The 24,954-nt window shown below is 43.9% G+C and overlaps 1 protein-coding gene across 1 annotated transcript in view; it reads left to right on the top strand.

The window, feature by feature from the left end:
- LOC124552539 (platelet endothelial aggregation receptor 1-like) overlaps positions 1-24,954 on the top strand; it is a 187,556-nt gene that overhangs the window by 108,242 nt on the left and 54,360 nt on the right. The window contains exons 6-8 of the mRNA XM_047126857.1: positions 5,980-6,309; positions 11,049-11,330; positions 22,077-22,645. Coding sequence (XP_046982813.1) covers positions 5,980-6,309; positions 11,049-11,330; positions 22,077-22,645 — 1,181 coding nt within the window. The remainder of the gene's footprint in view (positions 1-5,979; positions 6,310-11,048; positions 11,331-22,076; positions 22,646-24,954) is intronic.

Raw genomic sequence — 24,954 nt, 5'->3', positions numbered from 1 at the left:
TATTGTACCCAAGAGGACGCCATAATCATTTAACCATACAGGAAAGTTGCATGCCCTCGGGAAAAATTACGGCTGTAGTTTCCCCTTGCTTTCAGATGCATTATTCTACGTTAATTATTTTTTGGTTGGGACTTTTTATGTCATTGTATCTGAAACGCAATAAGTTGTGGTATTAGAAATAAATAAATAAAGTAAAAAAATATAAAACTAAACAAAGCTAACGTGAACGAGCAGAAAGCTATCACGAGCTTCTAACAACTGCATGTCTACTGGTCCTGCAATAATTCATTGCAGAACATGCGCAAAATTGAAATTTCTCATTTCGTGTGTTCATATAGAACATTCATTTAAATCTCTGTCAAACTGCTCCCTTACATTGTACAAATGTACAACCAATAACGATAAACGACAGCTGAAGGCTGCACCAAATCATTTACACAATTAATTGCAGCTGTGAACTCAGTCTCCAAGAAGATTGGTAATGTGAATAGTAATTAGGGTACCAGAATGAGATTTTCACTCTGCAGGCTACTGTGCGCTGATATGAAACTTCGTGGTGTAAGTAGGCTGTTTAGGTTTTTCTATTGGTAATGCCACGTAGCGCTCTGTATGAAAATCACTGGCTGTGCTGTGTACAGTCTGTGGCTGGTTGGCATTGTTGGAATATTCGCTTGTGTAGTGTTGGGCAGTTGGATGTGAACAGCGCGTAGCGTTGCGCAGTTGGAGGTGAGCCGCCAGCAGTGGTGGATGCGGGGAGAGAGATGACAGACTTTTGAGAGCGGATCATCTGGACGTGTGTCCGCCAGAAACAGTAAATTTGTAAGACTGGATGTCATGAACTGATATGTATATTATGACTTTTGAACACTATTAAGGTAGATACATTGTTTGCTCTCTATCAAAATCTTTCATTTGCTAACTATGCCTATCAGTAGTTAGTGCCTTCTGTAGTTAGAATCTATTATTTAGCTGGCAGTAGTGGCGCTCGCTGTATTGCAGTAGTTCGAGTAACGAAGATTTTTGTAAGTGATTCATGAGAGGTATAGGTTATTGTTAGTCAGGGCTATTATTTTGTAGGAATTTTTGAAAGTCAGATTGCGTTGCGTTAAAAATATTGTGTGTCAGTTTAGTGTTGATCAGAATAAGTAAAGAGACTAATGTCTGAGTACGTTCAGTTTTGCTCAGCTGTTTGAAAATCAAATAACGTAGAGGTTTATCAGCACAATCATTCATAAATTTTTCTAAAGGGATGTTTCACTGGAAGATTAAAACTGTGTGCCGGACCGAGACTCGAACTTGAGACCTTGGCCTTTTGCGGGCAAGTGCTCTACCAACTGAGCTACCCAAGCACGACTCACGACCCGTCCTCACAGCTTTCATTCCGCCAGTACCTCGTCTTGTACCTTCCAAACTTCACAGAAGCTCTGCTGCATACCTTGCAGAACTAGCACTCCTGGAAGAAAGGATATTGCGGAGACATGGCTTAGCCTTTCTTCCAGGTGTGCTTGTTCTGCAAGGGATGCTGAAGAGCTTAAAAGCGGTGGCTCGGTTTTTTTTTTTTTTTTCAGGTTACTATTCCTTGCAGTAGGGGCTATGATTTTTTGATATTTTTTGTCTAAACCACCAAGCAAAACAGAGGCCACTACTTCCACCACATCAAGTGGATTTAGTGCTCACGTACTCACACTGAGCCATAAACACTTCCCAGTTTATCAATGGGGAATAATTGAAAATGGTTATTACTGTCATCGGTGCCATGCGTGTAATGGTCGTGCCAGGCGCGATATTGAATCTTTATCCTATCGTTAGTGGCGCGAGACTTTATAGCAACCGTTATAGTTCCGCATTCTTCTGTTACACTAGGGGTCAGTTCACGTAAGGAAAGAGAGAGAATGTAAGATTTACGGACTCATTTATTAAACAGTTGATAATCGAACAATAATACAACCAAATGGGGGTGGAGGGAAGAAAGATTCGAGTTCAGCAGCCTGCCCCAACGTACGTTCGTAACACGCCACAATAGCACGAGGAGAGGAATTTTAGTAACGATCAAACAGAATACCATTTAGTAAAGGAAGGGGTTGCAGGCGCGCAACGACCACCACCAGGAATTAGCCAAGACTAAGAAGATGCTACCGTGCGTGAATCGCTCGGTAGCCTCCCGTATTAAAGCAATAAAACCCGAAAGATGCGAAACTATTCACAATGACCTATCAGGTCCCCTCTGGGCCGCAGGGCGCGAATCTACAGTGCACGTCGGCGCTCCTGCTTACCGAACTTCCATCTCCTGGAAGCGGCGCCTCCGGTCTCTGGCACGCCGCACTATAACTGCCGCTACTGCCCCTTTGTCCACCACCCATCCGCGGAGGGCGGTTGCCGCCCGCCAGCGAAAAACGGGCGCGCACCTAAACTGGCCAATCATAGGGCCGGAATTTCACAGGGAGGCGACCTCGCGACGTTAAAATTGAGAAGAAATATCAGCTACAAGGTTGGTAAGGCCACTACTGAACTTTCAAACGCCACCACGTGCTACCCTGGCGATCGGGAAAAGGATAGGAAACGGGGAGCCATCATGGCTGCTATACCCCCGCCGGCGAAACATTGCACTTGACAGTTCGCTCTTTGTCTATTTAGGTTGGCTACACTGTAATAGCGATGTTGCAACAGCAGCCTCTATACACACAGCAGACGATACAGTTTTCCGTCCCGTCTCGTAAATGCAAGCGATTGAGCAATTACAGTGTATATAAAAACTCGTTTTTAGTTGTACTACAATGACAGGAAGTAAACAACCGTATAACAATACATGTAAAAGCATAACAATGCGCACCCTTTCGATAACGGAGCAAAGAAATACAAAAAACAAGCATCTGACGACTGGTACTTTCAAATCAATAATGTACGTAGTTTACAAAATAAGTAATAACCGAGATTGCAATAAATAACCAATATTAGTAATTTTTCGCTCACCAATTTACAGCGATAATGACGCAATTCCATCCAGCTCGCCATCGTCACTGTTGTCCGATTCATCGCCAAAACCATCTTCATCGTCGTCATCAGCAAGACAAATCATTAATTGTTCATGGCCACTGATAATGCCTTCTATTGTCTGTGCTGCTCGTATAAGCTTCTCGATGTGCGCTAATTTCTTTCTCCATGAGGCTGCATCCACAGTCACAAGAGCTTCACGCAACAGCTTTTCCATCTCTGTTATTGTAAAGGACTTGTTGTTGTTCCTTACATACATTTTTACATCACTCCATATTAACTCAATAGGGTTGAAATGGCAGTGATGTGGTGGCAGCCTTATTACAGTATAACCCTGCTCCTTGGCAATTTCGTCTACTACATATGTAGGTGTCGTAGGCTTATTTTCTTTAACAAGAGAATACAACAGAACCTTTGTCATACTCATATCCGCTGCAATATTTCGAGCCTGTAACCACTGCACCATAACTTCTTTCCGATCATTTGTGGTTGGGGCTTTGTTCTGTATCACCGAATGATATGGAGCATTGTCCATTACAATTGTTGTAGGGACAGGAAATTGTTTTAAAAGGTTCCTGAACCACTCAACAAATCGTGTGTGATCCATATCTTCATGGTAATCACCAGTCTTTTTCGATCTAAAAACTAAAAGTGCGTCAGGGACAAAACCACTGGAGGAGCCTGCATGAACCACAATTAATCTAGCTCCTCTTCCCATTGGCTGATGGCCGCTGCTGCTGGGTGTGTTATCCGTCCAACATTTACTGACAGCTTCCCCGGCATTAACCCTCGTTTCGTCTAGCCAAATTATGGAATGAATGTCTCTGCCCACAAGTTTGTGCAAGAAAATACTACGAGCGGTAACAATATGTGCCCTCTCTAACAGTACTTTGTGTCCGTCTAGCGTTTTGTAACGGAAACCCATATTTTTTAGCCGGCCGCGATGGTCTCGCGGTTCTAGGCGCGCAGTCCGGAACCGCGTGACTGCTACGGTCGCAGGTTCGAATCCTGCCTCGGGCATGGATGTGTGTGATGTCCTTAGGTTAGTTAGGTTTAAGTAGTTCTAAGTTCTAGGGGACTGATGACCACAGCTGTTAAGTCCCATAGTGCTCAGAGCCATTTGAACCATATTTTTAGCACAATTTTTAGTGATGTTTTACCACCCCTGAAGAGTTCACTTTCTTTTAAAGAGATTAATAACTTAGCTACAGTCGGATACTCTTTTCTGCTGTAGTAAGCATAAACATGCCTACGAATTGCATCAGTCTGGAAAGAATCTGAATCTGTGATAGGACTAGGCCGCTTTTTCTTCTTTCCCGGGGTTGATAAAAATGTATTATTTGATCCAGACAGCTCGGAATCATTACGGCTCACTTCAGTATCTTCCAAGTCTTGTAGTAATACTCCCTTACTTACTACAGTTCTTGCACTAATACCAAGAGTTTTCGACGTACGTTCCACAACTTTGTCGGCAGGAATTGATGGCTGTCCATGAATGCTTACGTAGTTTTTCTCCTGCTCGTAAAACTCACGAGTTCTGCGTAATAACTCCAGTGCCTGGCTGTTTAGCGGCACCCCTCGACGCAAAGGATTGTCACTAAGTGAACGAAGTCTTTTCGGTGGCATTTTCCAAGTATGTACACTCACAACGTAACAAAAGTCACAACTATATAGCACACAGTACAACGAAAACACGCGGTAAGCAACATACAATTCACGTTGTATACACATTCACTAAACAAAGCCGGCAACGCGGAAACTTTGACGTCACAGCACGTGAGTAACAGCTGCGCTCACTGCGCTGTGATTGGCTGGCGCCCCACGCTGAACGCCTAGCGCCTATCGTTCTTCACTTGTTACTCTGTTACGCTGCCAACTTCATGCGCAAACGTCAAGTGCAATGTTTCAGCGGCCCGGGTATAGGAAGACTGTTGGCCTCACCCATAAATAAATTCCTACCGCCAAGCTCCTCTCACAGATCAGTGTGAGACAAGCAGTAAAAATCGTCAAATAAATCAGGCAACCCATAGAAATTATTAATATAGCCTGAATTATTATTTTACCGAATACCAGAATGCGTGGATTAGAAATATGAAATGCGAGGACTGAATGGTGAATGAAGTGCACGTCTTTCAAGCTTCTGTGTAGTTTGGAAGGTAGGAGACGAGGTACTGGCAGAAGTGGGGCTGTGAGGGCGGGTCGTCAGTCGTGCTAGGGTAGCTCAGGTGGTAGAGCACTTGCCCGCGAAAGGCAAAACTCCTGAGTTCGGATCTCGGTCCGGCACACAGTTTTAATCTGCCAGGAAGTTTCATATCAGCACACACTCCGCTGCAGAGTGAAAATCTCATTCTGGAAACATCCCCCAGGCTGTGGCTAAGCCATGCCTTCGCAATATCCTTTCTTCCAGGAGTGCTAGTTCTGCAAGGTTTGCAGGAGAGCTTCTGTCAAGTTTGGAAAGCAGGAGGCGAGGTACCGGCGGAAGTAAAGCTGTGATTACGGGTCGTGAGTCGTGCTTGGGTAGCTCAGCTGGTAGAGCACTTGCCCGCGAAAGGCAAAGGTCCCGAGTTCGAGTCTCGGTCCGGCACACAGTTTTAATCTGCCAGGAAGTTTCATATCAGCACACACTCCGCTGCAGAGTGAAAATCTCATTCTGGAAACATCCCCCAGGCTGTGGCTAAGCCATGTCTCCGCAATATCCTTTCTTCCAGGAGTGCTAGTTCTGCAAGGTTTGCAGGAGAGCTTCTGTCAAGTTTGGAAAGCAGGAGGCGAGGTACCGGCGGAAGTAAAGCTGTGATTACGGGTCGTGAGTCGTGCTTGGGTAGCTCAGATGGTAGAGCACTTGCCCGCAAAAGGCAAAAGTCCTGAGTTCGGATCTCGGTCGGGTACACAGTTTTAATTAGCCAGGAAGTTTCAGTAATTAGAGTAGTTCGTTAGGCAGGAACATTGCAGGATGCTGTGTCACGTTGTGTCTCTCTCTCTCCCCGCCAGGTACGAGTTGAAACCGAATGGGACGAGCGGGCTGCGGACGTGTCAGCCGTCGTGCGCCTCTGGCTGCCCTGACGGAAGGTGCACGGCGCCGAACAGCTGCGAGTGCGATGCAGGCTACCACCAGGCCGAGGCAGAAGACGGCCTCAGCACGTGCGTGGCGACGCTGCGCTGCTGGACCAACGGCTCCCAGGGGTGCCAGTGTGTCGCGGGGTACAAGCTGACGGTGAGCGACGGAGGACTGCTCGAGTGCCGGCTCGACTGTGGGGCTCTGTGTGGACCTTACACAGTCTGTAAGGGACCCGGCGGGTGCAGGTGTATGAAGGGCTACAGGTGAGTGAGTTCCCTTCTCCTCGTCCCCTTCTACAAGCAACCCGGGACTGCTAGTTTATATACAGGGTGGTCCATTGATAGTGACCGGGCCAAATATCTCACCACATAAGCGTCAAAAGAAAAAAAACTACAAAGAACGAAAGTCTAGCTTGAAGGGGGAAACCAGATGGCGCTATGGTTGGCCCGCTAGATGGCGCTGCCATAGGTCAAACGGATAGCAACTGCGTTTTTTTTAAAAAATAGGAACCCCAATTTTTATTACATATTCGTGTAATACCTAAAGAAATATGAATGTTTTCCGCTTTGTGGTAGTATAATGAATTCTACTCTGCTTTTGTAAATGATGAAAGTCTATGTGAATGCAGCTTGCCGCTAACTTGGTGTAATGTTTTGTCTGTACAGAAGTGTATCTGTCGCCTTTATCGCTCTTTCCCTCTCACACATAAATCGGTACAATAAGGTCAGGGCTTCGTCTTTTCTAGTTAGGCTGATCCGTGAAAAGACAGAGAAACAATTATGCTAATGGAGGATTCTCTCACTCTCTCTCTCTCTCTCTCTGTCCTCTATCTGTGTACAGTTTAAATATATTATTTACGTGAAATCAGCCTAGTAGAATCTCTGGTGGAGCCCTTCGTCTTAATATTCAGCGGCTGGCTTGCTAGAAAAGATCTTTACATTTGTTATTATTATTAAGCGCTGCATTCAGTTGGGAAAATCGATCGTTTGAACAATTCGTTCAGTTTACGACATATCTAAAATTTCAGATGTGGACGAAGCCTTTTTGGACGATTTAAAAAAACTCAGAGATTGCAGGCTCTCTTCGTCACAGCTGAAACTTCCCAATTAATTACAGGGCCCAGACAATCATCAATGGTTCAGACAGAGAACTCATTCGTCATTCACTCTAGAATAAAATGGTCACAAACCATATTTCTGAGGAAAATTGTATATTGAATCCATTTCCGTACATGTTCCGTTTTCTGTTGGTTCCAAGTCTCATGTAATTTTCTTTTACAGGTTTTTCTTTCTCTTTATCTATCACGCAAGCGGCACAAACTTTCCTAGCTCGCTTTAGCGCGAAGAAGAGTAAATAAATCTCCTTTAGCAATCCAACAATCTTCCAACCGATACTTCCGAAGCTGTTCCTCTCTCTCTCTATAATAACCATGGAGCATACATTTCTGTACCTCTGTTGTTCCAAAGAATAAACGTACTAGAAAAATACCGTGGCGTCGACGAGCTGTCGGCGCATATATTACTAGAAAATCTGATCAGATACTTTTCAAACGTAAATACATGTGGATGATTTGGTTGACCATTATTAATTATTGCGTGGTAGAGGGTAATTTTCCGTGGGGAGATTACAGTAGATGGCGAAGTAATAGTCACAAACATATGGCTCACAATTTTAGACGAACAGTTGGTAACAGGTAGGTTTTTTAAATTAAAATACAGAACGTAGGTACGTTTGAACATTTTATTTCGGTTGTTCATTTCTGAGAACGCATGCTGTTACAGCGTGATTACCTGTAAATACCACATTAATGCAAGAAATGCTCAGAATGATGTCCATCAACCTCAATGCATTTGGCAATACGTGTAACGACATTCCTCTCAACAGTGAGTAGTTCGCCTTCCGTAATGTTTACACATGCAGTGACAATGCGCTGACGCATGTTGTCAGACGTTGTCGGTGGATCACGATAGCAAATATCCTTCAACTTTCCCCACAGAAAGAAATCCGGGGACGTCAGATCCGGTGAACGTGCGGGCCATTGTATGGTGCTTCGACGACCAATCCACCTGTCACGAAATATGCTATTCGATACCGCTTCAACCGCACGCCAGCTACGTGCCGGACATCCATCATGTTGGAAGTACATCGCCATTCTGTCATGCAGTGAAACATCTTGTAGTAACATCGGTAGAACATTACGTAAGAAATCAGCATACATTGCACCATTTAGATTGCCATCGACAAAATGGGGGCCAATTATCCTACCTCCCATAATGCCGCACCATACATTAACCCGCCAAGATCGCTGATGTTCCACTTGTCGCAGCCATCGTGGATTTTCCGTTGCCCAATAGTGCATATTATGCCGGTTTACGTTACCGCTGTTGGTGAATGACGCTCCGTCGCTAAATAGAACGCGTGCAAAGAATCTGGCATCGTCGCGTACTTTCTCTTCCGCCCAGTGGCAGAACTGTACACGACGCAAAGTCGTCGCCATGCAGTTCCTGGTGCATAGAAATACGGTACGGGTGCAATCGATGTTGATGTAGCATTCTCACCACCGACGTTTTTGAGATTCCCCATTCTCGCGCAATTTGTCTGCTACTCATGTGCGGATTAGCCGCGACAGCAGCTAAAACACCTACTTGGGCATCAGCATTTGTTGCAGGTCGTGGTTGACGTTTGACATGTGGCTGAACACTTCCTGTTTTCTTAAATAACGTAACTATCCGGCGAACGGTCCGGACACTTGGATGATGTTGTCCAGAATACCGAGCAGCATACATAGCACACGCACAAAGCGAAAAACATTCATATTTCTTTACGTACTACACGAATATGCAATAAAAAGTGGGGGCTCCTATTTAAAAAAAAACGCAGTTGATATCAGTTTGACCTGTGGCAGCGCCATCTAGCGGGCCAACCATAGCGCCATCTGGTTTCCCCCTTCAAGCTAGACTTTCGTTCTTTGTAGTTTTTTTCTTTTGACGCTTATGTGGTGAGATATTTGGCCTGGTCACGACCAATGCACGAACCTGTATATAAAAATGAGAGTTAATTCGTTTGACACAGCTGGTACTCGAGCCAGCTCTGGTCTCTTGCTTGTATAGATGAATACAGGAGAGTGCTACCCACTTCCAGCAGCTGGTTCTTCATCAACCTTGGACTGATAATTGTCTAGATAGATAAAAATGAGAGTTAACCCATCGACATACCTGGAATTTGAGTCAGCCCTTTTCTGTTGCTTGTCTAAAGGATTAGGTGGTGTCTGAGGCACCAAACAACACTGAATCCCCAAAGAAACTGGTATAGGCATGTCTGTTCAAATACAGAGATATGTAAACAGGCAGAATACGGCGCTGCGGTCGGCAACACCTACATAAGACAACAAGTGTCTGGGACAGTTGTTAGATCGTTTACTGCTGCTACAATAGCAGGTTATCACGATTTATGTGAGTTTGAACATATTGTTATAGTCGAAATGGTTGAAATGGCTCTGAGCACTATGGGACTTACCTTCTGAGGTCATCAGTCCCCTAGAACTTAGAACTACTTAAACCTAACTAACCTAACGACATCACACACATCCATGCCCGAGGCAGGATTCGAACCTGCGACCGTAGCGGTCGCGTGGTTCCAGACTGTAGCGCCTAGAACCTCTCGGCCACTCCAGCCGGCATTGTTGTAGTCGGCGCACGAACGATGGGACACATTATCCCTGAGGCGGCGATGATGTGGGGATTTCCCCGTACGACCATTTCACTAGTGTACCGTAAATATCAGGAATACGGTAAAGCAACAAATTTCCGAAATCGTTGAGGCCGGAAGAAGATCCTGCAAGAGCGGGACCAACGACGACCGAAGAGAATCGTTCAACGTGACAGAAGTGCAGCTCTTCAGCAAACTGATGCAGATTCAATGCTGAGCAATCAACAGGTGTCACCGCAGGGACCATTTGACGAAACATGATCGATACGGGCTGTCGTAGTCGAAGGTCCATTTGTGTACCCTTGATGATTGCACAACAGAAAGCCTTATGCCTTTCCTCGACCCGTCAACACCGACATTGGACTGTTGATGCCTGGAAGCATGTCGCCTGGTCGAACTAATCTAGTTTAAAATCGTATCGAGCGAATGGACGTGTACTGGCATGGAGACAACCTCGTGAATCCATGGAGCCTGCATGTCAGCAGGGGACTGTTGAAGCTGCTGGAGGCTCTGTAATGGTGTTGGGCGCTTGTAGTTGGAGTAATATGGGACGCCTGATACGTCTAGATACGACTCTGACAGGTGACACGTACGTAAGCACCCTGTCTGATCACCTGCATCCATTCATGTCCATTGTGCATTCTGACGGACTTGGGCAATTCCAGCAGGATAATGTGACACCCTACACGTCCAGAATTGCTAAACAGTGGATCCAGGATCTCTCTTCTGAGTTTAACCACTTTCGCTTGCCACCAGACTCCCTAGACATGAACATTATTGAGCATATCTGGGATGCCTCGCAATGTGCAGTTCGGAAGAGATCTCCACCCCTTCGTACTGTTAGGGATTTACGGACACTCCTGCAGGATTCATGATGTCAGTTCCCTCCAGCACTTCTTCACCAGTCTGGAACCGCGCGACCGCTACGACCGCAGCTTCGAATCCTGCCTCGGGCATGGATGTGTGTGATGTACTTGGGTTAGTTAGATTTAAGTAGTTCTACGTTCTAGGGGACTGATGACCTCAGATGTTAAGTCCCATAGTGCTCAGAGCCATTTGAACCATTCTGAACCACTACTTCACACATTAATCGAGTCCATGCGACGTCTTGTTGCGGCACTACCGCGTGCGCACGGGGGATCCACACTATATTAGGCAGGTGTACCAGTTTCTTTGCCTCTTCAGTGTAACCAACAGCCCAAGTGAAGAAATAAATGCCGCTTTTGTTCAGTTGTCATTTTTAATTCGGTCTGTAATTAATTACCCTAGATTAATGTGTGTAATTTATTTGCAGCGACAAGAGATTATTTGTTGAGATCGAGAGGAACGACCCCCTCCGCTGTGAGCCCGTCTGCAGACATGGCTGTGGCGAAGGGAGATGCGTCGCTCCGAACAAGTGCCAGTGCAGCAATCCGCTGAAGGTGAGGCAGATATACACGTGTGTGAACGCCAGGTGCCACGCTCCAGGCACGTGTAGGTGCTGGCCCAACTACGAGAGCGTCCCGGGGAAGCCCAACAGGTGCAGGCCACACTGCGACCCACCGTGCGAGAACGGCACCTGCGTCGCACCTGGCCAGTAAGTACTGTCAGGCGAAACGTTTAAAAAAAATCTGCCTCCGGGTAACTACCATTTTACAACCTTTTTATAATTTTCTCAAAGATGCCAAATTCTTTTGGACCAATTGGACTGTCTCTAGATAACAGAGACACTTCACTATGAATCGGTTTACTTAACATTATATCTCACCATATCAGGATAAATCCATACTAATACACTACTGACCATTAAAATTGCTACACCAAGAAGAAAAGCAGATGATAAACGGGTAGTCATTGGACAAATATATTATACCAGAACTGACATACGATTACATTTTCACGCAATTTGGGTTCATAGATCCTGAGAAATCAATACCCACAACAATCACCTCTGGCCGTAATAACAGTCTTGATACGCCTGGGCTTTGAGTCAAACAGAGCTTGGATGGCGTGTACAGGTACAGCTGCCCGTGCAGCTTCAGCACGATACCACAGTTCACCAAGAGTAGTGACTGGCGTATTGAGACGAGCCAGTTGCTCGGCCACCACTGACCAGACGTTTTCAATTGGTGAGAGATCTGGAGAATGTGCTGGCCAGGGCAGCAGTCGAACATTTTCTGTATCCAGAAAGGCCTGTACAGGACCTGCAACAAGCGGTCGTGCATTATCCTGCTGAAATGTAGGGTTTCGCAGGGATCGAATGAAGGGTAGAGCCACGGGTCGTAATACATTTGAAATGTAACGTCCACTGTTCAAAGTGCCGTCAATGCGAACAGGAGGTGACCGAGACGTGTAACCAATGGCACCCCATACCATGACGCCAGGTGATACGCCAGTATGGCGATGACGAATACACGCTTCCAATGTGCGTTCACTGCGATGTCTCCAAACATGGATGCGACCATCATGATGCTGTAAACACAATCTGGATTCATCCGAAAAAATGTTTTGCCATTCGTGCACCCAGGTCCGTCGTTGAGTACACCATTGCAGGCGCTCCTGTCTGTAATGCAGCGTCAAGGGTAACCGAAGCCATTGTTTCCGAGCTGATAAAAAAAAATGTTCAAATGTGTGTGAAATCTTATGGGACTTATTAACTGCTAAGGTCATCAGTCCCTAAGCTTACACACTACTTAACCTAAAGTATTCTAAGGACAAACACACACATCCATGCCCGAGGGAGGACGCGAACCTCCGCCGGGACCAGCCGTCCGAGCTGATAGTGCTGCTGCAAACGTCGTCGAACTGTTCGTGCAGATGTTTGTTGTCTTGCAAACGTCCCTATCTGTTGACTCAGGGATCGAGACGTGGCTGCACGATCCGTTACAGCCATGCGGACAAGATGCCTGTCATCTCGACTGCTAGTGATACGAGGCCGTTGGGATCCAGTACGGCGTTCCGTATTACCCTCCTGAACCCAGCGGTTCCATATTCTGCTAACAGTCATTGGATCTCGACCAACGCGGGCAGCAATGTCGCGATACGATACACCGCAATCGCGATAGGCTACAATCCGATCTTTATCAAAGTCGGAAACGCGATGGTACGCATTTCTCCTCCTTACACGAGGCATCACAACAACGTTTCACCAGGCAACGCCGGTCAACTGCTGTTTGTGTATGAGAAATCGGTTGGAAACTTTCCTCGTGTCAGCACGTTGTAGGTGTCACCACCGGCGCCAACCTTATGTGAATGCTCTGAAAAGCTAATCATTTGCATATCACAGCATTTTCTTCCTGTCGGTTAAATTTCACGTGTGTAGCACAACATCTTCTTGGTGTAGCAATTTTAATGGCCAGTAGAGTACGATTAATAAAACTGTAAATCTGTCGTGTCTGTCTGAACACGCTAATCGCCAAAACTACTAGAAGAGGTTTCATGCGGTTTTCGCAGGTAACTTGATTGTTGTTTGTGGCGCCGTGTAGGATTTAAATGTCAAAAATCGGATCACCTGTCGTAATTCAAAGTTTTACCAGTGTGTTTGTCTGTCTGAACACGCTAATTTTCAAAACTATTTCATATAGTGTTCATTTAATCAAAATTGGATCATGGAAAAATAGGTATAACTTCATCATAGCTTTGGGCAACACATAGACTTTATTTTGTCAAAATCAGATCACAGAAAAAGTGTAATTTGAGGTACTTACACAAATGAAGTGACACAATTTCAGTTACCTAACTGGTCTCTGAAGAGCCTTGTACTGCAAAGAAGCAAGAGAGAGGATGTTGTTAAGGGTGGCTGGTATCCTCTTTCTATAATACAAATGCACACGTGGATCAATCTCGTTCTTTATTTACGTGAACGTTTGCTTAATATGAATAGAGTCCATGTGTTGTGGTACAAGCTCATCAGTAGTAGTCCTCTTGCGGACAATATCTCTAATATTTCCATTAAAAACTTTAGTCTCACTGCTGGTACAATAAAAGTCCTACAGTACTCACTAATCTGGTCGCTGTGTAGTGTCATAACCTGAGATGAACTAGGCCCGCTCCGCGAGTAGACTGACAGACGCCACACTGGATGAGTGAGTCATTATTCCCCTCCAGTCAGAGACGGCTGCCTAAATACACGCTGTCGAGAGGGTGTTGCTTGCGGGTGTGTCTCTGTCCTCTCTTGTATGAGGCGCGTTTCATCCAGTGCCTGCTATCGAACTTCGCGCTTAATCTTTGCTGACGGACGTGCTGGCGACAGGTTACGCCAGCACAGTCTCATGCAGACATGGTTTTATGTATACAGATTGAAGCAGCGTGTGAAAACGTGGACTAATGCCGAGAATCGAACCTGGGCCTCCTGCAGGTACGTAAGCCACTGAACCACCTTGGCACAGCAGTTCACAAAACTGCAAGAATGACCCTGGCATGCTTCGCCCCTCGATCCAAATTCTCACTGCCACTTCAGTCTACTTTTAAATTCCAACTTACACACAAACAGAATTGTCGAGGCTCTCCATGCTCTGGAATTGCATGTCAGCATCGAATGTAAATGGAGAACCCATCCTGAAACACATGTGAAAGAACTTACATATTCCCAGCCTAGATACAAGTTTTCACTCGCCGCATCAGTCTATACACATAAAATCATACCTCATTTCACTAAGGTTTGAAGCTCCTCTTTTAGTTCTTCCGTGTTTGCGATTTAAAAACTGGGATTTTTGTAAATCAGCCTCACGCAAATATAATTAGTTTGTTTTTATATTCACCCAGACATGTTTCGACACCGATGTGTCATCTTCTGTGGGTCAAATTTTTATTTCTGTAAAGTAATAAATCACATTTGTAATAATTTAACTGCAGCAGGCCTAAGAATTACAGTATTTGCAATTTGCTTAGTTTTGTTTAGACACTCACCTTAAAATCACTTCGCTAACTCCACTGTATTATTATACATAGATTTTAGTGCTCCTTTTCGTCGTATTTTTGACAGCATGCCATCTGCAAACTAGCCATGAAGAAAATTATTGCGTATTTGTGGAGAGCTGTTTCAAAGGTAGAGGTTATGTACGTTTCTGTACTTACATTTTTCGCCTTGTTTCGTGTCCCTGGTTTGTGTCTCAAACAACTGCTCTTTAGTACATTGTTTTCACTCAGTTTTTCACGAATTTTCGCTCGCTACTTCACCTCACATGCAATTACACAAAATATGGCGAAAATGTGATCTGAGCGGACACTTCTGACAATACACTCAGTAACAGGTGCTATGTTATTGTCGTTGCCCACTTTTTCATCGTTGGTCTTGTGTTTGTTATGGCGCTGATTTTGAAAAAACAGCAGCTTAATCTTCAGATGTACAAAACACACCTTGAATTAGCCAATCTCCTAAAAACACCAACCCATTTCGATGACATAACTCAAGAAATAAGGTCTTACACAGAAACACTAATGAACAAAAAGAAAGAAACACAAAATAAACAACTGAATCACCTCATGAGATCTGCCACAACAATAGATAAAGAAGACAGAGAAGGGGCCCAACATCTGTTCCATGACAGACTTGTCAATTTAACTGACATAAAACAAGAAAGATAATTGCTTGAAAAGGGGCCTAAACACAACATAAACACAAACCTGTCACACAAAATCATAGAAAACATGATCACAGAAACGTAATACGTAATAAAGCAACAAGAAAAGTTTGAGAACCCAAACTTCAATGCCAGCTTGACATGGGAACTTGTAGCAGAAGAGATAAAACACATAATAAAGGAGACCAAGACCCTCATCATCTCAAAAACAAAAATAACAGAGCAAAATATATCTATAAAACTAAACAAAAAACTCCAAAAACACAATGCAATCATCACCAGAGCAGACAAAGGGAACACACCTGTGCTGATGAATGAGGCAGAGTACATCAAGAAAACAAAAGAATTTATAGAACAGAACAACATAATCAAGTTAATCAATGATCCTACCATGAGTACCAAAGAAACATTCAAAAAGTCATAAAACCCACAGAGTCACTGTCACGGAAATTCAAGCCAAATACATGGCACAAAAGAATCTCAAAGCATCCTGTCTCAATAGTTTACCAAAGATACATAAAAATAACTGTTCAATCAGGCCCATAATAAATTTCAAAAATACACCATTTTACCACCTAGTTAGACACTTACATGCACTACTACAGAAGTTATTAACTTTCACAAACAACAGAAACCTAAAAATTGCCAGTGAACTGATAGAAAAATAAAAGATATAAACATACCATCAGCATCAACCATGGCATCTTTTGACATCACATCCATGTACACAAATGTGCGAACAGAAGGAACAATCAGCATTGTTAAAAAAACAACTGCCGTATCAAGGAGGCATAACAAGTACACACATAGATGAAATATAAGCCACCTAAAGATTATAACACAGCTACTTCACTTTCAAGAAGGAGTTCTATCTGCAAAAACATGGCCTACCAATGGGCTCACCCATCAGCGGTCTACTTGCAAACATATTTCTAAACCACGTTGAAAACGAAATATTCAATGAAATCATACATCCAAAACAGTGTAAGATTATATACTGATACCGATATGTAGATGACATCAGTTTTTTGATTGATGAAGCAGATGCCCAATTAAAAAAATCACACCGTTACATAAATACAGTTCACCCAAAAATAAAATTCGCCATTGAGACAGAAGAGGAAATGAAGCTTAATTTCTTAGACATTACCATACACGGAATCAAACATAATTTTGGAATTTTCAGGAAGCCTACAGCCACAAGTAAAACCATTCACATCAACTCCAACCACCCCCAAGCACACAAACTCTCAAGCTTCAGCCACATGATACACAGGCTCAACAGAACTCCACTGGCCACATTCAGCTACACACAGGAACTAAATACAATACACCAAATAGCCAGAGACAATGGGTAGAACACACAAATGATAAACAAACTGAACAACAAAATTAAAAAACAAATTAAAAGAGAACAAACCATCAACAGATCACCAGCCACAACAGAGAACCAAAAACACAAGCTCCAGACAAACACAGGCTACCAGGTAAGCCCTACAAAGAGTACAGCGTGATACGTACTAACATACAGTAACAAAAACGTCAACAGGGTGGGAAACATACTAAAGAAACATGGGCTACAAATATCATTCCGCACAAAATGCACAGTACATAAGAATCTAAGATCTAAGAACACCTCTGCAGACGAATTCTCCAAAGCTGGAATATATCATTTAATCTGTAGTTCATGCTAGTCGGTATACATAGGCCAAACATGCAGAAATTTCAAAACGAGGTACTCTGAACACGTCAGAGACCTAAGAAGGGACAGAACACACTCCAATTTTGCAGACTCTCTAATACAAGAAAACTACCACCCAAAAAACACGGACACTGATCTTAGGATCTTCACAGAAAGCAAAAGTCTCTATCAAAAACTCACAATAGAGAGCGGTGGTGGTGGTGGTTAGTGTTTAACGTCCCGTCGACAACGAGGTCATTAGAGACGGAGCGCAAGCTCGGGTTAGGGAAGGATTGGGAAGGAAATCGGCCGTGCCCTTTCATAGGAACCATCCCGGCATTTGCCTGAAACGATTTAGGGAAATGACGGAAAACCTAAATCAGGATGGCTGGAGACGGGATTGAACCGTCGTCCTCCCGAATGCGAGTCCAGTGTGCTAACCACTGCGCCACCTCGCTCGGTCACAATAGAGAACTACCACATACAAAAAGCAGTAATACAGGGAAAGAGAGTCCTGAATGAAAATACAACACTGTGCAACAAAACACTGTTTGGAACACTTAATGAACTATACAAAGGTGAACAGTAAAAAAAACAATAAAAAAATTTAAAAATCTTGTCTTCTTGGTTTCTTCCCCACCCCTCTTTACATCTCTCTCTCTCTCTCTTTCTCTCTCTCTCTCTCTCTCTCTCTCTCTCTCTCTCTCACACACACACACACACACACACACACACACACACATATATATATATATATATATATATATATATATATATATATATATATATATATATATACATATACGCAACGTCTCATGAGATAAGCTTTGCAAGACGTTGCGTAAAGCCGAATTTTTTAAGGCTGCAGTTCCTCGTCGTGACTGGGAAACTGTAGTCATAAATAGAAATGCTCTCTATCCCGTGATGGGGTGTAGCAGAATCTTTAGAGCATTAATCCCATGAACAAAAGGTCGTAGGTTCACATCTCATCAAATGTAGTGTAATTTTTTTACTTCTAAATTTCATCAAAACAGTTTAATTATTATTTTATTCGGTTAGCTGATTCAACTCCAATTATTTTGTTTCTAGTTCTTTGCCGCATCGTTTTTCACCATCGCATTGACTCTTTTATTTGCTCTTACTTTTCTTCGTATAATTCTGTTTTCGTTTGGAATTTGCCTGAGTCGCCTTTAACCTGCAACCAAGTGCCAGCCAGGACTGCTCACCGGTTGGTGACGTGGCAGATCGTGTAGCAAGAGTGAGGATAGTTTCAAGTAACCAATGATAGCACAAGTTACTGTTTGCTTTTTGCGCTGAAACTGAATTTTTTCCGTCTTGAGTGTGCTCATCAAGGTTAGCTTTAATCGCCGTGAACGAAGCGATCGTGATTTCAGTTGCCGGCCGGTGTGGCCGAGAGGTTCTAGGCGCTACAGTCTGGAACCGCGCGCCCGCTACGGTCGCAGGTTCGAATCCTGCTTCGGGCATGGTTGTGTGTGATGTTCTTAGGTCAGTTAGGTTTAAGTAGTTCTAAGTTCTAGGGGGCTGATGACCTCAGCAGTTCAGTCCCATAGTACTTAGGGGTTTTTGAACCATTTTTTTATTTCAGTTGTGCCGCAGATTGTTCAAAAAATGGTTCAAATGGCTCTGAGCACTATGGGACTTAACATCTGTGGTCATCAGTCCCCTAGAACTTAGAACTACTTAAACCTAACTAACCTAAGGACATCACACACATCCGTGCCCGAGGCAGGATTCGAACCTGCAACCGTAGCGGTTCCAGAACCGCTCGGCCACTCTGGCCGGCCGCAGATTGTTACCGCCGTTTCCTCGAATATATTGCACATCAGGAGGTTGTAGTTTTCTTAGGACATGAGTTTTAATACACGGCTGCAAAACACGTCGTCTGCTACATTTCAGTCCCTGGTCACTTAAAAGCTGCTATATGGCTACTCGTTGGATGTATGCTGGTTCTTTATATATTTTTAATTTATATTGAACCTGTGTGACCATCTCCTCGCGTTACCTTAGAGAATTATACTCGACTTTGCGTGCTGGCTGCTAATACACCAGGCCGATAAGAAATGGTGTCCATATTGTGACCCTTATTTGATGAACTTGGTAAACAATTTAATTATTTTAGAAATGTGCGCAACGGAAACTGGTGCCAGTTTGTCTAAGATAACACGTTATGGGGAGGTTGAACTCAATGCCGTCAATATAGCAGCTGGTAGCCTATCTAAATTCCATTTGCAGATTATTTCTATCTTTCATTAACTTCAGAAAATCGAACTGAAAAGGCTTGCGAGGTTTAATTGAACTGAATAAATACATCCTATCCATTTAATGTATCAGGTGACTGGGGGAATAATTCTTAATTGAAATGCCGACTCTCATTTAATAGATTTATTTTCTACTCTGATGAAAATATTTTAGAAAACGACACATCAGAATTTTTCTTTAGTTACAAAACTTATGTCTGAATTAGCGTTAAACCTCTCATGGGTAGGACAATGACAAAACGAAAACACTACACGAATAATTTCATCATAGTCTCATGACACAAAAATACATAAGTGGGGCACTCCGTGTTTAGCGGGATAATCGTCATTCATTCCTTAAAACTCACGTTTCATCATGCGTGAATTACACACTATAAATTTAAGGTCAGCCATTGTTGAAGGTAGAAAACCTCAACCAAAGAAAAGATTCTGGGTAAAATGTTACTAAAAATTTTGTAGATTTTACAATAATTTATACGCCGCTCGCTGTCTGTTTCAATTGAAAGCACTATGCAATGAACACAGGTAACTTCAGTTTTAGCATCTGCTACGCTGAGGGCGCAAACACGTGGTCGATCATCTGAGATCGAAGAAACTACATCAGATTCATAAAATATTTAGGTAAAAGCACAGTAGCACAGTAATAACAGTTAAATATGTCACTGAAAACAACTTTTAGCCATATTACCTCATTTCTATCTCACCAAATCTGCGCCGGCCGGGGTGACCAAGCGGTTAAAGGCGCTACAGTCTGGAACCGCGAGACCGCTACGGTCGCAGGTTCGAATCCTGCCTCGGGCATGGATGTGTGTGATGTCCTTAGGTTAGTTAGGTTTAAGTAGTTCTAAGTTCTAGGGGACTGATGACCTCAGAAGTTAAGTCCCATAGTGCTCAGAACCATTTGAACCATTTCACCAAATCTGCGAGCTGCTGTGCTCCCGCGTCCGGTCCGTCTCATGGCTGGCCCCACAGTGCTCTCCACGCGCCAAAATCCGACCAACGTTCCTATTCAAACGCACCCCCGCGCCAACTTTGTAATCTACCCTCGTGCCTGTTTTCATCTTTGCTTGCTGCTCTGGCCTACCTGCCGTTATTCTTGTAATGTTGGCAATGACTGCTATTCCCTTAAACTGTTCCCTTTGGTCCATGCTCCCGCTACATTTGACTTCAATTCATACCCATGCACACTCATACAGGATGGAACAAGGAGTATACATATGAACGGCGTGTGGCCTCTTTGTGAAATGATGAAAAGAAATAAATGCGTCAAATATTCCTTTCACACAGCGAAGTATTGAAGCTGCTAGCAATCAAAGAAAAACTCGATAAACAAATCATAATTACTTCCTACTGTAAACTGAGGCAAAACGAAAGTAACGCCTCAAAGCATCTGTCGGCAGAGCATGTCGCATTTTCGTCGTAGCTCCCGGCTGCGGCATCCAACACAGTTCCACGGTTACACATTAACAGCATTTGCGAAGCGACCCGCCCTGTTAGTGTTTCAGCTTTAAACGAGCGGTAGCTGGCAGCCGATGTGACAACAAGTGGCGGATGTCAACCATCAAGTAATTTTAGTCTTCATTTCTTCCAGTCGTTTCATATTATATTTTCTCCTTTCATCAACAAATTTTAATATCTCCTTTATGATCCAGATATTTTTACCGGACTTTATGAGTGACCCTCGTATCATGGAGAGATCACAACACAACAACATAACCATTTTTTTTGTTTTGTTTCTTGTTTTGTTTTGTTGCTTGTGACAAACTTCAAGTGTAGCAGCCATCATGAAGACATGCTGTGATGGCGCCACTCACGGGAACAGGTTGAACTAAGTTTGTAAACAAGTGGGAAGGATGTGTCTACACACTGTAAAACTTTCACACATGCAGAATGAAAACTGTAATTTTTAAAAATAGTTTGTATTTATTTTGGAGTGATCCTCGTATGATGGAGAGATCACTACAACACAACAACATAACCATCTTTTTTGTTTTGTTTCTTGTTTTGTTTTGTTGCTTGTGACGAACGTCAAATGTAGCAGCCATTTTGAAGACATGCTGTGACGGCGCCACTCACGGGAACAGGTTGAACTAAGTTCGAAAACAAGCAGGAAGGATGTGTTTACACACTGTAAAACTTTCACACATGCAGAATGAAAACTGTATTTTTTGAGAAATAGTTTGTATTTCTTTTAGAGTGACCCTCGTATGATGGAGAGATCACTACAACACAACAACATAACTATCTTTTTTGTTTTGTTTCTTCTTTTGTTTTGTTGCTTGTGACGAACGTCAAATGTAGCAGCCATTTTGAAGACATGCTGTGATAGCGCCACTCACGGAAACAGGTTGAACTAAGTTTGAAAACAAGTGGGAAGGATGTGTCTACACACTGTAAAACTTTCACATATGCAGAATGAAAACTGTATTTTTTGAGAAATAGTTTGTATTTCTTTTAGAGTGACCCTCGTATGATGGAGAGATCACTACAACACAACAACATAACTATCTTTTTGGTTTTGTTTCTTCTTTTGTTTTGTTGCTTGTGACGAACGTCAAATGTAGCAGCCATTTTGAAGACATGCTGTGATAGCGCCACTCACGGGAACAGGTTGAACTAAGTTTGAATACAAGTGGGAAGGATGTGTCTACACACTGTAAAACTTTCACACATGCTGAATGAAAACTGTATTTTTTCAGAAATAGTTTGTATTTCTTTTAGAGTGACCCTCGTATCATGGAGAGATCACTACAACACAACAACATAACCATCTTTTTTGTTTTGTTTCTTTTTTATCATAGGTGCATCTGCTTAGAAGGGTACGAACTGCGCATCGGAAGATGTAGACCCAAATGTAAAAGCAACTGCGGCTACGGAAGCTGCGTAGCTCCCGACAAGTGCGAATGCTGGACGGGATACGAACTGGCGACCGACGAGACAGGGCAGGTAACGTGCGTCCCGCAGTGCAAACCCGCATGCGTCCACGGCGAATGCACGGGACCCAACAAGTGCGAGTGCTGGAGAGGGTACCGGAAGAACGGTTCGGTGTGCGAGCCAGTCTGCGCGCAGCCGTGTACCAACGCAGACTGCGTGGAGCCGGACACGTGTCGCTGTTGGGACGGATTCAGCCCCGCACCCGAGGACGACACCAACTCGGTGTGCCAGCCCACGTGCAATACCACGTGTGTCAACGCCACCTGTACAGCCCCGAACACGTGTACGTGCCTGGAGGGGCTTGTGCGCGACAGCCGAGACACCACCGGAGCTGTCTGCGGGGTTCCTTGCCCCCTCCACCTGTGTTCTGAGGAGCTTCGAGGGGAAAATGGATGCCTCATGGCTGGTGAGGACCAAGACTGCGTGTGTGAAAAAGGTAAGGGTCGGTGTTACAAATGCTGAAGCACTGGATTCTGTTTTACCAAATAGCTTCAGTGATAAATGCAGATAAGCAGTTGTTAGCATCCCACTTAGTAAAATGAATCGACTTCATTTACTTCCGGTACGATGGACGCGGAAGAATTATGGGCAAATTTTAAACACATTGTAAATCACGCATTGGAGAAGTATGTCCCGAAAAAGTGGGTTACGGACGGAAGGGACCCACCGTGGTTCAACAGCGCAATTCGGAGAATTGCTCAGGAAGCAAAGACAGTTGCACTCGCGGTACAAGAAAGATCGCGAGAATGAGGACGGACAAAAGTTAGTAGAGATTCGTGCTGCTGTAAAAAGAGCACTACCACCGTCATACCTTAGCAAAAATTTATTGCTGAAAGCCCAAGGAAATTCTGGTCTTTCGTAAAATCGGTAAGCGGGTCGAAGGCTTCCATACAGTCACTCACTGATCACTCTGGCCTGGCAACGGAAGACAGCAAAACGAAAGCTGAAATTTTAAATTTAGCATTTGAGAAATCGTTCACGCTGGAGGATTGTACAAACATACCGCCGTTTGAGTCTCGTACAGATTCCCATATGGAGGACATAGTCATAGACATCCCTGGGGTTGTGAAGCAGCTGAATGGGTTGAAAATAAATAAATCGCCAGGTCCTGATGGGATTCCAGTTCGGTTTTACAGAGAGTACTCAACTGCATTGGCTCCTTACTTAGCTTGCATTTATCGCGAATCTCTTGTCCAACGTAAAGTCCCGAGCGACTGGGGAAAAGCGCAGGTAACGCCTGTATATAAGAAGGGTAGAAGGACGGAACCTCAAAATTACAGACCAATATCATTAACATCGGTTTGTTTGCAGGATTCTCGAACATATTCTCAGGTCGAATATAATGAATTTCCTTGACACAGAGAAGTTGCTGTCCATGCATCAGCACGGCTTTAGAAAGCATCGCTCCTGCGAAACGCAAATCGGGCTTTTTTCACATGATATCTTGCGAACCATGGATGAAGGGTATCAGACGGATGCCATATTCTTTGACTTCCGGAAAGCGTTTCACTAGTGACTCGAAGACTTCTTAAGTAATAGAACCTAGTACGTTGTCCTCGATGGTGAGTGTTCATCGGAGGTGAAGGTATCATATGGAGCGCCCTAGGGAAGTGTGGTAGGTCCGCTGTTGTTTTCTGTCTACATAAATGATCTTTTGGATAGGGTGGATAGCAATGTGCGGCTGTTTGCTGATGATGCTGTGGTGTACGGGAAGGTGTCGTCGTTGAGTGACTGTAGGAGGATACAAGATGACTTGGACAGGATTTGTAATTGGTGTAAAGAATGGCAGCTAACTCTAAATTCAGATAAATGTAAAATAATGCAGATGAATAGGAAAAAGAATCCCCTAATGTTTGAATACTCCATTAGTAGTGTAGCGCTTGACACGGTCACGTCGATTAAATATTTGGGCGTAACGTTGCAGAGCGATATGAAGTGGGACAAGCACGTAATGGCAGTTGTGGGGAAGGCGGATAGTCGTCTTCGGTTCATTGGTAGAATTTTGGGAAGACGTGGTTCATCAGTAAAGGAGACCGCTTATAAAGCGCTAGTGCGACCTATTCTTGAGTACTGCTCGAGCGTTTGGGATCCCTATCAGGTCGGATTGAGGGAGGACATAGAAGCAATTCAGAGGCGGGCTGTTAGATTTGTTACTGGTAGGTTCGATCATCACGCGAATGTTGCGGAAATGCTTCAGGAACTCTGGTGGGAGTCTCTGAAGGAAAGGAGGCGTTCTTTTCGTGAATCGCTACTGAGGAAATTTAGAGAACCAGCATTTGAGGCTGACTGCAGTACAATTTTGCTGCCGCCAACTTATATTTCGCGGAAAGATCACAAAGATAAGATAAGAGAGATTAGGACTCGTACAGAGGCATATAGGCAGTCATTTTTCCCTCGTTCTGTTTGGGAGTGGAACAGGCAGAGAAGATGCTAGTTGTGGTACGACGTACCCTCCGCCACGCACCGTATGGTGTATTGCGGAGTATGTATGTAGATGTAGATGTAGATAAATGTGACAAGAGCCTTCCTCCTACATTTATACATATAGTGTGCAGACCAGCTTACAGCGTGTGTCTGAGAGTACTTATGGTAACGTTATCACTTGCCCCACCCCTCCTGTCCCATTTAAGAATAGAATGTGACAAAATTCAGCCACACCACGCAGTACTTCGTGATGGTTTTTTGTCATCAGCCAATGTGGCCCACCAGAACTTCCTCTCCTGTGCCAACTTCTTCACCTGACTG

The sequence above is a fragment of the Schistocerca americana genome, chromosome 10, assembly GCF_021461395.2.
Source record: "Schistocerca americana isolate TAMUIC-IGC-003095 chromosome 10, iqSchAmer2.1, whole genome shotgun sequence".
Lineage (NCBI taxonomy): Eukaryota > Metazoa > Arthropoda > Insecta > Orthoptera > Acrididae > Schistocerca > Schistocerca americana.
Note: the sequence above shows the minus strand (reverse complement) of the source record. Positions and strands in the feature narration are given on the sequence as shown.